This window comes from Macrotis lagotis, chromosome 1 (genome assembly GCF_037893015.1).
Source record: "Macrotis lagotis isolate mMagLag1 chromosome 1, bilby.v1.9.chrom.fasta, whole genome shotgun sequence".
Classification (NCBI taxonomy): domain Eukaryota; kingdom Metazoa; phylum Chordata; class Mammalia; order Peramelemorphia; family Peramelidae; genus Macrotis; species Macrotis lagotis.
In genome coordinates, this window is record NC_133658.1 from 343973004 (window position 1) to 343988140 (window position 15137).

General features: G+C 42.1%; 1 protein-coding gene across 1 annotated transcript; it reads right to left on the reverse strand.

Annotated features, from left to right (window-relative positions):
• Positions 1-13: 13 nt before the first annotated feature.
• Positions 14-13542, reverse strand: LOC141505739 (interferon regulatory factor 4-like). Its single transcript, XM_074211847.1, has 8 exons — positions 13369-13542; positions 8909-9098; positions 8651-8724; positions 8094-8199; positions 7793-7885; positions 3784-4173; positions 1224-1342; positions 14-305 (listed from the first exon to the last, which is right to left on the reverse strand). The coding sequence occupies exons 1-8, from the start codon at positions 13540-13542 to the stop codon at positions 177-179; spliced, it is 1275 nt and encodes a 424-aa protein (XP_074067948.1). The 3' UTR covers positions 14-176.
• Between the last annotated feature and the right edge of the window lie 1595 nt (positions 13543-15137).

Sequence of the window (15137 nt, forward strand, 5' to 3'; positions counted from 1 at the left end):
CCCAATAGGCACACACTAAACCTGTTCTAAGGCAGGGTGACAGGCTTTGAGAGTAGACAAGGAGAGTAGACAAAAGATTCAGCCCCAGGTATACTGACTCAGTTTGGTCAAAGATGCATCTTCGAAGGGTGGTACTCTGGAGGTGGGGCAGTGCTCCAGAGATGATGGGGGCACAGTCAGGGATGGCATAGTTGGTTCAGAATGTGAGCTGCATTCTCTGGTGTGCTGGGTTGGCAACCTGGAGGATCCTGGGGACTGAGACGTTTAGAATGCAAGAAGAGTTCTCGGGCAAACACAGGTTCCACCTGGGAAAGAAGGGAAAGGAGGGAGGTTTAGGGTAAGGGAGACTGTCCCTAATCTCCTGGCTCCTCCTGGGCCTTACTTTCTCTTCAGGTATCCCACTTCTGACTTCACTCATTGCATCCTCTTAGAGCGCCCCACTTCCCTGCCCCTTCCCTCAATGTCTTAAGGGATCTCAAGTAGGGGGGCATCCCCTGAGAAAGTATGGACCTGAGAGGGAGAGGAAGCTCTGATGGCATAGAACACAGGGTGGGGGGACTCCAAAAGACCTGAAGCTAATCCTGCCACAGATACTTACTGGCTGTGTTACCCCTGCAATTCACCTAATCTCTCTTAACTCAGTTTCCTCATCTGTAAAGTAGTGATAATAGCATCTACCTCATAGGGTTATTATGAGGATCAAATGAGTAAAGTACTTTGCAAAGTTTAAAGCTCTATATTAATAATAATTCTATATTTCAGGAGGAGGATGCCTTGAGACCCTCAAAAGTAAAACCATCCAAGGATGGGAGATGATCTGCCCTCCTCCTTCCCCCCAGGTTATCCCCTATTCCTTCTACCTTCTTTATTTCAATAGGACCTGCCTCAGGGACTTCCACAAGTCCTCCCAAAGACTGGAAGAAATTCAGAGAGGGAGCTGGAAAGAAAAACCCCAGCAAGGCCTTATAGAAGGTTTGGTTAGTCAATTAAGTGAGATTTAGAGGGGACCACCTAAGAATACAGAGCACCAATATTATAACTGGAAGGAATGTTAGAGATGATCTAATCCAATAATTTAGTCTTATAGAGGAAAAAACTGAGGTCCTAAGAGAAGTTACTTGTCCAAATACAGAGGGTATGGTTGTCTTATGGGTGGAATCCCCTGGGGATGGGCAGAGCACTGGATATGAGAGGTCTGATTGTTCCCTCCTTCCTAAACTCACATGAGCCATGATGAGTCTCCCCTGGGACTGGCAACTTGGACCTGGGTACTCCTCTCCAAAGCATAGCTGAATCTGGTACTGGGGTGCAGGCTCCCCAAGACACAGGTGTCGATGCAACTCTGAAAAGCACAAGGGAAGAAGTGGGGCCTGATGATCCCTAACTCCAACTCTTGACTGTGTCAGGATCCCAGCCCCAAGCAAGAGGGAATGAAATCTGTCTTCCAGTGGTGGTCCAACCTGACTGCACTGAAGGTCTTTTACACTGTTCTTGCCCATTCTTTTTGGAAATTGGGCTTAGGTGACCTTGAGTTGCAAACAGGGGTGCCCAGCCCCTGTACTGATCCTGATTAGTGCCCTCAGACACTCATTCTTCCTTCATTTTTGATGACAGTAATAACAGCTCACATTTCTATAGAGTTTAATAGTTTATAAAACATTTTCCTCACAACTACCCAGTGAAGTAGGTGGTCTAAGGAGCCATTTAATAACCATTGAAGCAACCCATGACTGGGGCCAAAGAACTTTAGCCTCAACCTCAAAAGTCCCAGATTTGAGTCTTGGCTTGGCCATTCAATTGTTGTGAGACTTTAGACACATTCTTCTTCTTCTTCTTCTTCTTCTTCTTCTTCTTCTTCTTCTTCTTCTTCTTCTTCTATTTTTTTGTCTATCACTAAATTCTTCTTTCCATTCTGGGCAAGTCACTTTACCTCTATCTGCCTTTATTTCCTTTATTGTAAAATAGGATAATAGCACCTACCTCCCAGATATTTGTAAGATACTGCACTGCTTGCCACATAAAAGGCAATTAATAAATGCTTATTTCTTACTCTTCTTATTCCTTTCTGTGGCAGGAAGGGGGTGGGACCTTAGGAAGGTCCTGATAACAGCACCCAAATCCTGGCACAGTCTGTCAAGTTCAAAAGACTTCAAATACCAGGGTCCAGATAGACTGGGTTTTTTCCTACTGATTAGCCCAAGTGTGAAGAGGCTCAGTAAGAGAAGATTGACCACCAGGGTAAAACTTTTTCCTTTTGTTCCTTTTCACCCTTCCTTCCTTCCTTCCTTCCTTCCTTCCTTCCTTCCTTCCTTCCTTCCTTCCTTCCTCTCTCTCTCTCTCTCTCTCTCTCTTTCTTTCTTTTCTTATTTTCTTTTTCTTTTTTCTTTTCTTTTTTCTTTCTTTCTGTCTTCTTTCTTTCTTTTTGCTATAGCAGTTTGTAAAATGATCCAGTAAATCACAAGTTAGAGACCAGGATGCTGATACATACATACATACATACATACATACATATATATATATATATATATATATATAAAATTTCTGCAATAGCAAACTTCCTCTTCTAATTCTCTGCAACTTAATATCTTAGAAAGATGCCTAAAGAACTGAGAGGTTGTGACTTTATCTGGGGTTATATAGCCAGTGTATGTCAGAGGCAAGACTTTCTAGCTTCGTGGCTGGCTCTCAGTCAATCATCTTCATATTCCTCCCTGGAATCTTAGTTTCTGGTCCATGATTCTTCCCCTTCTCCTATAGGTAAGCTTTCCCTAGGGGCCTAGGTTTCCTCACTACTTCCCAGCAGTCTTCACATCACATCTTCTCTCATTGTCCTTATCCTTCTCTCACTAGAACCCTATCCCTGGGCCCCTCTGATAGGTGAGCTTTCACCTTATTTTACTCCAGTCTTATCCCTCGCCTCCTTTACATAGTCTCCCCTCATTTGAATGTATGCTTCTTTAGGGTATAATGTTCCTCAGTTCTTTCTAGCTATCTAATCTATCAGTCTATCTATCTATCTATCTACCTACCTATTTCATGTTTTTAACTTTCATGAACCCTTTTGGCATTCTAGTGAAACTTTTGGTCCCCTTTTCAGAGTAATGTTTGTAAATGAATAAAATAAAGTGCATAAGATTGCAAAGGAAACAGTTATCAAAATATTAAATATTTTAAAATAAATTCATGGACTTCTAAATTAAGAACATTTGATAATTGTTTTCTTTCTTTTTAACCTCCCTTCCTTTCTCCCTTACTCTTTCCCTCCCTCCTTTTCTTCCCCTCCCTCTCTTCCTTCTTTTCATCTTCCCTTAATCTTTCCACTTTCCATCTCTTTCTTCCTCTCCTTCCTTCCCCTTCCCACTCTCTCCTCTATTCTTCCTCTCTCTCTCTCTCTCTCTCTCTCTCATGTTTCTGTCTCTCCACTATGACATGAGTCTCTGAAATTTTGTAGGTAAAGTGACATTAACAGCTGCTTACACTTTTATATCACTTTAAGTTTTACAAAATGCTTCCTTCATAATGGAACTGTAAGGTAGGGAGTAGAAAAGTGGTCTACTTTTTATAGGTGAGAAAACTGAAGTTCAAGGAAATGACTTACTCAGAAGATATACATAGGGTTAGTAAATGGCAGAATTAGAACTTAGCCCATGCCTCCTGCCTAAATACTGATATTACTTCACAAAAAGGTTGGACTAATCTTCATGTGCTTTTCTCCACACCAGAAATCCTCCTTTAACCCCCAACCTGGACGTTGACAGTTCCCCCTCTCCACCAGGTACTTACGATACAAGAACTGCTGAGTGTCCAACAACTTATAGGTCTTCTCTCTTTCCAATTTGTTGGGCTGGTCAAAATGAGGTGCCAGGGGGCCTCGCCAGTAAACCCGGCCCTGGCATTGCCTCTTAGCAAAGACTCCCTCAGGTGCTACCCAGAGCAGGACTCCTCTGTCCAGGTGAGGCAAGAGACGCTCCAGGATCTGGGTGACAGGCAAGCTAGCCCCTGGCAGAGCTTTAGGTGATGGGAACTGAATTTGCTCCAACCTGGCAGGGCCATAAAGATGTGGACTGTCTGTGGGCACAGGTCGGGTTGTCAAGCGGCAGCCCTCGGCAGTGTGGGCAATGGCCTCCTTCACCAGAACATCTCGGTAATACAAACGGATGTGGAGCCAGCAGTCTGAAGTACATCAAATCATCTGCAATCATTTCCTTGAGCATTGACTAAATTCTCAGCCCTGTCCAGGGTACTGAGGAGATGGAGACAAAGGACAGATCCTAAATCCCAGCCCTCAAGTAATAGAAGGTTTAGCTGAGGAAATGGGGCTCACACAAAGGAAATGGCTAGGAAACTAACCCAGGCAGACTGTGGTCAGGGAGTGTAATAGGATTGGAGGGTAGAGAGAAAATGTTCCCCCTTTGAACTGAGAATGGTTAGGGAACACTCTTGAAGGAAGTGGGATTAGAATCTGAGTCACACCATCCACCCCTCTGATTTCATGCTCCCTTCCTCTCTTATTTGTCTTCCTGACTATATGAGGAACGCCAATCATTTTTCTGCTCTCTATTACAAAACAACTGAACACAAGGTTAGCATACATTAAATACTCAATATTTACCTATTTCATGAAAGATAAGTGAAAGGACATGGATCAGTCAACAAGCATTTCTTAAGGGCATATTGTACACCAGATACTATGCCAAGCACTGTGCATACAAGTAAAGCAAAAACTAGTTCCTGCCCTCAAGGATTTTATGCTTTTTAAAATATATATATTCTTTTTTAAAAATTTAAATATTTTATCTATTTTCTCCCATGTGCAACAGTAGTTTTCAATAATCATTTTTTGCAAGATGTTGAGTTTTACATTTTTCTCCTTTCCTCCATTCTCTTCCCCCTCCCCCTGTTGGAAATCAATCTGATATAGGTTCTACATGTATAACCCTGAAAAATATAGAAGGGAATTTATGTTCTATGGTGAGACAATATGTAAATAAATATGTATGCTGAAAAGATAGAAGGAAACCTATGGCTGGAATGATACAGAAAGACCACTTCTGAGTGGAGTATTGAGGTAAGGTTGACAAGAGGAGATAGAGGATGGAGGGTGGAAGAGCAACAAATAAGTTGCTGGATTTTTAGGAGGAAATAAAGTGCAAAAAAGGTTGGAAAGGTAGGAAGGGGCCAGATTATGAAGAGCCTTAAATGCCAAAGAAAAGAATATGTCTTTGATTGTGGAAGTAATAAAGGGGTCACCGGTTAGATCTATATTTTAGGAGAATCACTTTGTCATCTGAATAGGAAGTCAAATATCAAGGTAATAGGACAGGGGTGGGGAACCTTTTTTCAACCAATGGCCATTTGGATATTTATAACATTATTTGCAGGTCATTCAAAATTATCAGCTTAAAAATTGGCCTGCTACATTTGATCAACATTTAATTAATTCACCCCTAAAAAGCTTCTAGATTTATTGAATTTCAAGTTCTACCTGGGGTTGCTATGGTAGTGTCAGACCAAACAATTTCATGAATCTTATATGACCTGTAGGCCAAACTTTCCCCATCCCTAGAGTAGGACAAGGGGAACAAGGGATTTGGGAGCAGAAGCTAAGGCAGTGTTGAGCTGGTTTACCAAAAGGGATTGAAATTGGAAAAACAAATGTAGAAGCTGGGTAAAGTACTGAGGGGATGGAGTGACTGGAGGTCCCAGGCACAAAGAATAGGATTAGGGGTCTTAAGGCAAAAGGGAAGACAGAAATAGGGATAGTGAATGGACTTGTATCAGTATATAAATATAGAAAACTCCTGTATGAAGAAACTCCCTCAATCAGTGCAGGTCAGCACTTTCTCTGTAATTTATTGTCTAAAAATGTTGCCTAGAGAACTAAAAAAAATTAAATGACTTGCCCAATGTCACATAGCAAGTATATATGGGAGATAAGACAAATCCAAGTCTTTCTGGCTCCAAGACTGACTCTTCCCACTGTGAAAAATATTTTTTGAGTTCATGAATGTGTACTATAGGCAGTTAGGTGGTACAGTGGTGCAGATAGTGATGGATGAAGACTAAGGAAGACCTGAGTTCAAAATATGATTTCAGATACTTATTGATTGTGTGATCCTGGGAAAGTCACTTAGCTACTGCCTGCCTCAGTTTTCTCATCTGTAGAATAGAAATAATATTAGCACTTATCTCCCAGAATTGTTAAATGGATCAAGTGATATAATTTCAAAGTGCCTGTTAAATCTTAAAGTATTATATCTATGATGGCTATTGATAACATGGAAACAGTGTGCATATGGATGCTGACAAGCTTGAGGATATAACCATCTTTGTGTGTGACTGAAGTCAAGTGGAAGAATAGATTATAAGAACTGAGTACATTGAAGAAGTGGGAAATAAAAGTATTTAAGAGAACATCAACATGTATATTGAATTTCCCTAGTGTGAGGTCAGGAGTTAGAGCGGAGAGAAAGTGAACTAGGCACTGAACTCATTGAGGAGGAAGAAGATAAAGTGTAAGTATAGTCCCAATTCAGTGAGTATGAATGTGAGTTCATGTACACTCACATATGGACATGTTGAGTATATGATAACCACATGAGCACATATGTTAATTGTGACATTAGTGTATTCAGGCAGCAGATACATTTATTTATGAGTCCTGGGTGTGTCTCTGTAGACACATGTGGGAATGGATGGATGGCTGGTAGGCCAGGGATTCTTAATCTTTTTTATATATCATGGGCCCTTTGTCAATCTGATGAAACCTATTTGACTTCTCAGAAAAATATTTTTAGGTATATGAAATAAAATAAAATATTATATTAAGAAGGAAACCAATCACAATAAAATACAATTATAAAAATATATTTATTTAAAAAGGGGACAGCTAGGTGGAGCAGTGGATAGAGCACTGGCCCTGGAGTCAGGAGTACCTGAGTTCAAATTAGACACTTAAAATTACCTAGCTGTGTGGCCTTGGGCAAGCCACTTAACTCCATTTGCCTTGCAAAAACCTAAAAAAACCCCACAAACAAACAAACAAAAAAGGCATGAACTCCTGGCTAGGTCATTCAGTAGTATGGATGTTAACCTCTGCCTGAGCCATCTTGAACTGGGGATAGGGGAAGAGAGTATGTAACTGATAAGCAGAGGTCCAAACCTGACCTTCTCTCTAAGAGGAGAGAGCCCTCTTCACCTCCCATCACTTCTCAATTCAGTTTCACACCCTTTTTCACAGTAAGAAAAGACATTTGTGTGTGTGTGTGTGTGTGTGTGTGTGTGTGTGTGTGTGTGTGTGTGTATAACCTATATCAGATAGCTTGCTATCTTAGGGAAAAGGGAGGGAAAAAAACTTTACAAAAACCAATGTGGTCAGGAGTACCTGAGTTCATAGTCAGGAGTACCTGAGTTCACACTTAGTAATTAGCTAGCTGTGTGGCCTTGGGCAAGCCACTTAACCCCATTGCCTTGCAAAAAAAAAAAACATAAAAAAACCATGTGGAAAACTAGCATTACACATGATTGTAAAATTAATTAATTAAGAAAAGACATCGGGTGTAGTAGGGAGAACCCTGAACTTAGAAAACCTGAGTTCTAGTCCTGATCCTTCCTCTTCACCAGCAGCTTGGCTGTGGGCAAGTCATTTAATCTCTTTGAACCTGCTTCCTCCTCTGTGAATGGGAGAAGATACACTTCTGGGTCTCATGGGGAGCAAAGCACAGTATCAGCCTTGAAAACTAGGGCAAAGGAAGGGTTGTACAGAGGAATTTTCAAGATTGATGATCCTTACCAGAGGTGCTGACATTCTCAAAGGGGGTCAGGCTTAGAGGAAGGTGGCTCTGTGAAGGATCCCAACTGTAAAATGTGCCTGTCACTTGGTATCCTGGATAAGGGAAAGGAAAATAGAAAGGACACTGGTATACCCTGAGTGTGGTGGGCTATCTTCCTGATCAGCTCCATCCCTTTAGGGCTCAGAGGTCAGGACATCTCTGGGAAATGAGAACAGGGAGTGGAAAGAGAGGGAAGAATTAAAAGTTAAGGAGGGCAGAAGAGGTTAATAAGACCCAAGTCCATAGAGGCCCTTCTCTTACCAGACTCAGCCTTTGGGTTGGTAAAGCAGGGTGCTGGGAAAACCTGCTGGCAGTCCTTGGAAATCCTTTCCTTGTCAGTCTCCTCAGCAGCTGAGTCTGAGCCAGCCTAGGCAGTAGGAGAAATTTATGAGGGCTTGAGGGCTTAGGGGGGCAGCTGTCTCTAGAGCTCAGCCACTGGTTTCATCAGAGCGAACTGATCCTCCAGGATGAAACAGAGTCTCATTGGGGAAAGAAGATGGTAAGGAGTCATTGCTAAGTATAATGGCCCACTAACCAATCATATAATCACACACCAACACCTGATTCTTTGCAGATACAGCGCAAGTGCTTTGGGATCAGGAATACGGGCAGGACAACTCAAAGCGGAAGGGAATGAAATAGATGTGGCTAGGCTAGGAGAAGGGCAGCTTTCCAACTCTTAGTGTCCAAAGATAGGAGGAAGATGGAGTTGTGGGGATGTAAGGGATAGGGCTGTTAAGTATGGAGGGATGAGGAAGGTAAAGGAGACTGGAGGGTCCAGATGATGGGGCAGGAATAGAGGATGTCAGTAGACTGACCTGGTCTGGCCTCTGGAGAGGCACAGTTGATGGATCTTTGGAGGCTTTCAGACGGCCCTTCTGCCCCTCATCCTCTGCAGGGAAAGCAAGTGCATTAGGTTCTATTCAAAGCACTCTAGTGGTCTGCAAGTTCTACCTCTAGGGGTCCCCAAAGATCTCTAAAGCCCCCCTCCCACAGCAATGCTCAGGATCTTTGATGCCCTGACGACCTGAGCTTGAATCTCCTGCTCCCCAAACCCAAGGTCTTGAAGTACATACCCGTGTTGTGGGCTCCCTCAGAGATGATCTGGTAGACCTTGTAGGGTTCAGAGATGTCCAGTTGGCTCCGATCAATCACTTCCTGGAAGTCCGTGCTCTTGTTAAGGGCACAGCGCAGGCGGGTCTTCCAGACAGATGGATCGGCTTTATCTGTGCCTTCCTGGTACTTACCTTTATAAATGGCCCAGGCCTGGGGGAAAAGAACAAGGGTCAAGTCTCAAACCTCTGAGCCCTGTAGAATTGTCTCTACTCTTCTGGGACTTAGGTCTGGGGATTCTACCTATGTGAGGGAGGCGAATGGAGAACACCCTGGTCAGCAAGTTCTAATGAAGCATGTCCGGGAAGAGATTGCAGGGTAAGGAATTTGATGTTGGGAAAGATCTTCCCTTGAGAAACCAACTCCTGCAGAAACCTAGAGTCATCTGTGATTTTTTTTCTCTTTCATTTTTTACCATTAATCAGTTGCCAAGTCCTTTCAATTTCAGCTCAAGATTTTTTTTTTTAGTTTTTTGCAAGGCAACGGGTTAAGCGGCTTGCCCAAGCCCACTTGGCTAGATAATTATTAAGTGTCTGCGGTCGGATTTGAACCCAGGTACTCCTGACTCCAGGGCCCGTGCTTTATCTGCTGCGCCACCTAGCCTCCCCCTCAGCTCAAGATTATTTCTCCCATTCATGCCCTCCTTTCTATTCTCTCTACTAGAGTATTTCCCCTTTTTCCCTGGACTCTTATCTGGGCTCTTCATCTTCAGTCTCTCCCTTTCCAATTCATATTGCATATATTGCCTTAGTCAGCTAATATATATATATAAATACATATATGTATATATATATATACATTATATATGTCTATAGATACAAACACACACATAAATATTTAGGATGTAGAGTTAGAAGGGATCTTATGAACCATCTGGTAAAATTGCTTCATTTTATATGAGAAATATGAAGCACAGAGAGGTTAAGTGAATTGTTCAATACCATAGTTAATAAATAGCAAGGCATAGATTTAAAACTAGGAGATAGGAAGGAAAGAAGTAAGGAGGGAGGGAAGGAAGGGAGGAGAGAAGGAAGGAGGAAGGGAAAGAAGGAGGGAAGAAAAGAATAAGGGAAGGAAGAAAAGGAAGAAAGGGAAGGAATAAAGAAAGAAGGGAGGGAAGAAAGGAAGGGGAAAAAGAAGTAAGGAGGAAAGAAAGGGAGAGGAGGAAGGAAAGAAAGAAAGAAGGAAAAATGGAAGTAAGGAAGACAGGAAGGAGGAGGGAAGAAAAAGGGAAAAGAAAGGAAAGGAAGGAAAGAATGAAGGAAAGAAAGAGGGAGAGAAAATCAAGCCTTAGTTCAAATAGAGATCATCTAGTATTCTTTATGAAGACTTTCTTCTTTAGTCTTCTAGCAGAAGTTGGATGACTACTTTCTCAGGATGTTGTAGAATTTGGGTTAGATAAACTCTGAGAGTAATTCTATGATTCTGCTTCTGTTGACCATATAATACCTATTCCAATCTGCCCTGTCCTTCAGGGCCCAATTTAAAGTCTTTTAGCTCCTTTACCAGGAAACCTTTGACTATCACTTCTGATCTCAGGACTTCTTCCCTACTTAGTAAAATGAGGAATTGAGACTAGGCAGTCTCAAAAGTCCCTTCTAGCCTGGTGTAGTAGAAACCTAACTGGCATTGTAGTTAGGTAGGGATTCAAGTCCCAGCTCTTCTGCTTAAATGTTATGTGACCTTGAGCAAGTGATTTCACTTCTCTGCATTTACATTCTTTGTAGTTTCTTCATCTGTCAAATGAGAGAGCTGGATTAAAATAGATACTTTCTGAGGTCTCCCCTTCCCCCCAACTCTGTATCTTAAAAACCTAACACAAGAAAAAAAAAGAAAGGAGGGAAGGAGATATTTAATATTTAAGTGCCTACAATGTGCCAGGCACTTGCTAAGCATTTGCAAATATTATTTCATTTGATTCTTACCACAATCCTGGGAGGTTTGTGCTATTTAGATCCCATTTTACAGTTGATGAAACTCAGTCTTGAAAGAGGTTAAGTAGACATACAATACACAGTAGTAAATGATTATAACTTTGTGTTTGACAAACAAAGATTTAAGCTTTTGAGATAAGAATTCATCATTTTTCAAAAACTGTTGGGAAGCTGGAAAGCAATCTGGTAAAAATTGGTCATAGACCTATATCTTATACCATTTACCAAGATAAGGTCAAAATGGATACATGAACTAGATATAAGAAAATTAGAACAGCATGGAACATATTACCTATCAGATATGGGTAGGGGAATAGTTTATGAATAAATAAGAGATAGCATTGTAAAGTGTAAAATGGATAATTTATATTATATTAAATTTTTTAAAGGTTTTGCTGTATATAAAACCAATGTGGCCAAGATCAGAAGGAAAGCAGAAAACTGGAGGAAAAGTTTTATAATCAATTTCTCAAATATACAATAATTTTGTCAAATTTATAAGAATATGAGTCATTCCCCAATTGATAGTCAAAGTATAAGGATAGCTTTTCAGTGAAATAATCAGAACTATAGTCATATGAAAAATGTTCAAAATTATTATAAATTAGAGATATGCAAATTAAAGCAACTGAGATATCATTTTATATCAGATTGACTAAAACATCAGAAGAAAGCGATAAATGCTGAAGGAGATGTGAAAAAATTGGGACACTAATTCACTGTTGGTGGAACTATGAACTGATCTCACCATTTTGGAGAGCAATCTGGAATTATGCCCAGAATTATAAAACTCCTATACTCTTTGATCCTCCAATACCTCTATTTGGTCTGTTTCATCAAGATGATCAGGGAAAAAAAAGAACTTAGATGTTTTATAATATTTATAGCAGCTCTCTTTGTGGCGACAAAGAAAGAGAAATTGAGGGCATGCCTATCAATTGGGGAATGGCTAGACAAATTGTGGTATATGATTGTAGAGGAATATACTACTGCACTATAAGATGAGCTGGTTGATTCTAGAAAAAATATGAAAAGATTTGAAGGAAATAATGAAGAAGGAAATAAGTGGAGCTAAGAGAACATTGTACACTGTACATTGTTCTAAGAATTACTTTGAATGATTTGGTCATTTTGAGTGTTATAAATACTGAAATCAACTAAATGCTATCCATCTCCAGAGAAAGAACTGATAAATAGAAGCATGTGTAGTATGGTTTTACATATACTTAGACAGACAGACAGTCAGACAGACAGAAAGATATAGATGTATATGCATATTTGTATCTACTGGTAACCTCTAGAGTGGGATGGGAAGAGAGGGAGGGAAAAAATGCATACCAGAGAACAAAAGAAAACTTTGAAGGAAGCACAGAAAAGTGGGATAGTTTTGAAAATGATATGCTATACTCCTTATATAGGTTTTCAAAAGAAAGGAAACAGTGTGAACTGGAAGTTAATGGGTTTCCATTCAATCCTCTATTTGTGTTGTGCTATGTACATAAAGATGTTCTCTTGTTTTTACATATTAAAGTTTAAAATGAATTAAAAAAAAATTTTAAAGAAAGAGGATAAAGTGACTTGCTCATGCTCACACAGCTAGTGTCTGAGGCTTGAACTCAAGTCCACTATATCACCTGGCTGCCACTGAGGACAGCTGGTCCAGACTATGTTAATTTTTCCTCTATTCTTCAGGACCTAATGCTCTGAGGATCTATACCATAGGATCTGTTTCCATTCTATCTTGTCTGTGCTCCACATCTCTGAGTGCCTCTGGTGTGTGTCTCTCTCCACTTCAACTTAGGCCTCCTGGAGGGGGGGGCACGTCTTTTTTTTTTAGTTTTTTTGCAAGGTAAATGGGGTTAAGTGGCTTGCCCAAGGCCACACAGCTAGGTCATTATTAAGTGTCTGAGGTCGGATTTGAACTCAAGTCCTCCTGCCTCCAGGGCCGGTGCTCTATGCACTGCGCCACTTAGCCGCCCCAGGGGCACGTCTCTTGATAGAGAGCTGAACTTGATGTCTGAAAGACTTGAGAAGCTCCCACCTGACCAAAACTGGTTAAGTCACTTAACCTCTTTGAGACTCAGTTTCCTTCTCTGTAAAATGGGTGAACAAACTGGACTAAATGACCTCTTTCGTCTCTTCCAGCTCTAAAATTATGAACCTAAACTCCTCCGATAGACAAATGACCCCGCGAGTTAGAGGGGAGCCCAGGCAGCACGCAGTCCGAATTCGTCAGTTGAGTGAAGGCGAAACTGAAACAAGGCCAGAATAAGGCTGGACCCGGAGCCTCTGGCTCTCCGGCTTCCTGTCCCAATTTGTTGGTCGTCTAGCTAGCGGGCTGGATGGACTAGAACGGACCCCGACGTGCCCTCCCAGCGGCCCTCGCCGCACTTTCCCCCACGCGGGTGGCCCCGGCGGCTGGCCAAGCTGTCCTGGCTCCAGGGCTCCGGAGGCTCCCCGCCGGCGGCTGCTCGGCGCTGCCGCTTTACCCGAAAGAGCGCGGCGTCCTGCTGCTGCCTGTAGTCCTGCTTGGCGGCGTGCTTCCAGGGGATGCGGAACATGGTCTTCTCGTGATTCTCCCAGCGCAGCCCGGGGTAGCGGCCGCTTTCAATCTGAGCCACCAGCCAGTCGCGCAGACGCAGGGGGCCGCCGGGCTCTGCCATGGCCATGCGCTTGCCTTCCTCCCCCGGACTGGCCCGTCGAGGTTCAGCACCGGGCAGCGAACCTGAGCGCGGCACCCGGGACAGCTCCCGCCGAGCCAGGACCCCGGGGCTCAGCCAGGGGGCTCAGGAGAACAGGACCCCGGCGCGGAGCAGGAGGCCGAAACTGGACGGGGCAGGAAGGGCTGCTTGGTGTCTGGGGGGGCTCGAGGTTCTGCAGAGGCAACGAAAGCGAAAGCCCCAGGCAGCTTTCGCTTTCCCTTTCTGCCACGGGGTGCGCACCCTGCCCCCCACCCTCCTTTCCTCATTTTCTGACCCTCCTATTTCCCTATCTTTCCCTCTCATCCTTCTCTCTCCTCCCTCTCTTCCTGCCTTTACCCTCTTTCCATCTCTTCCTCCCCCTCTTTCTTCCTCTCCCTCAGTCCCTTGGCCCTCCTATCTTCTCTCTCTCTCTCCCCTTTCCCCTTCCCCCTTGTTCACCCAACTCTATCTCTTTCCCTGCGTCTTTTTCTTCTTCTCTCCTGATACCCCAGCCAGTTACGGCCTTCCTCTTTATCCCCCTCACGTTTTGTTCCTATACTCAATATAAGGTCGTTAATGGGAATCACCATTTAATTTTTGTTTTAGTAGCCTCAGGGCCTGACACACTGTAAGCACCTAATAAATATTTGTTGGCTGATTCTTTGCTCCTCGTTTTAAAAATTATATATGTTAAAAGAATATGAGTTAGTCAAAGGATATGAACAAATGAGTTTTCAGTGAAGTAATCAAAACTATATAGTCATATGAAAAATGTTCGAAATCCTATTGATTACAGATATGCAGATTAAAACAACTTTGAGATAGCATTTTACACCTATCAGATTGAGAGACTATATTACTTATTTTTCTTTTATTATAATTTTTTTCCTTAAGTTTTTATTTATTTTGAGTTTTACAATTTTTCCCCCTAATCTTCCTTCCCCCCCCCCCCAGAAGGCAGTCTGTTAGTCTTTACATTGTTTCCATTGTGTGGGATAAAGTTTTGAGATTTCTTCAGTAAAATATTATAGATTGAAATTGGTTAGCTATGTGCCCCTCCTCCGTTGACAAAGCAAACTTCTGGGATATTGTTGAAGAGTCAACTGACTTCATCTTATCTGTTGATGTCTGGAGAATCATTCAATTCCTGGGACTAAAGAGATAATTTGGTTTCGGTTTGAATTTTATGCTCTTTTCCCTACATTAGTTTGCTTTCTTTGAATTCTATGCCCCTTTCCCTAGGGTAGTTCTCATGTTTAGATTGTAAAACCACATTTCTCATTAATGAGGGTGGGTCAGTTGGGGGGGGGGGATCGAGTTAGGATAAATGTGATTCTTGGGCCTTTCCCTTTTGCCTCAATCTCTCTAATTGGTTGTGGCCCATTTCTCAAGAAACGAATAAAGCCTTCTCTTCATACCTTGAGAGAACTCCAAAATTTATTTAAGTGGCATTTGTCCCACACAATGGTATATACATTGACCTAAGTTGAATGTGATGAGAGAGAAATCATATCCTTAAGGAAGAAAAATAAAGCATAAGAAATAGCAGAATTACATAGTAAGATAACGGGTTTTTT

Coding starts and splice junctions, on each gene's coding strand:
- LOC141505739 (XM_074211847.1), bottom strand. CDS start 13,542: ATGGCAGAGCCCGGCGGCCCCCTGCGTCTGCGCGACTGGCTGGTGGCT. Junction 9,099..13,368: donor AGGACGCCGCGCTCTTTCGG/GTAAAGCGGCAG, acceptor CTTTTCCCCCAG/GCCTGGGCCATTTATAAAGG. Junction 8,725..8,908: donor TGAGGGAGCCCACAACACGG/GTATGTACTTCA, acceptor CTTTCCCTGCAG/AGGATGAGGGGCAGAAGGGC.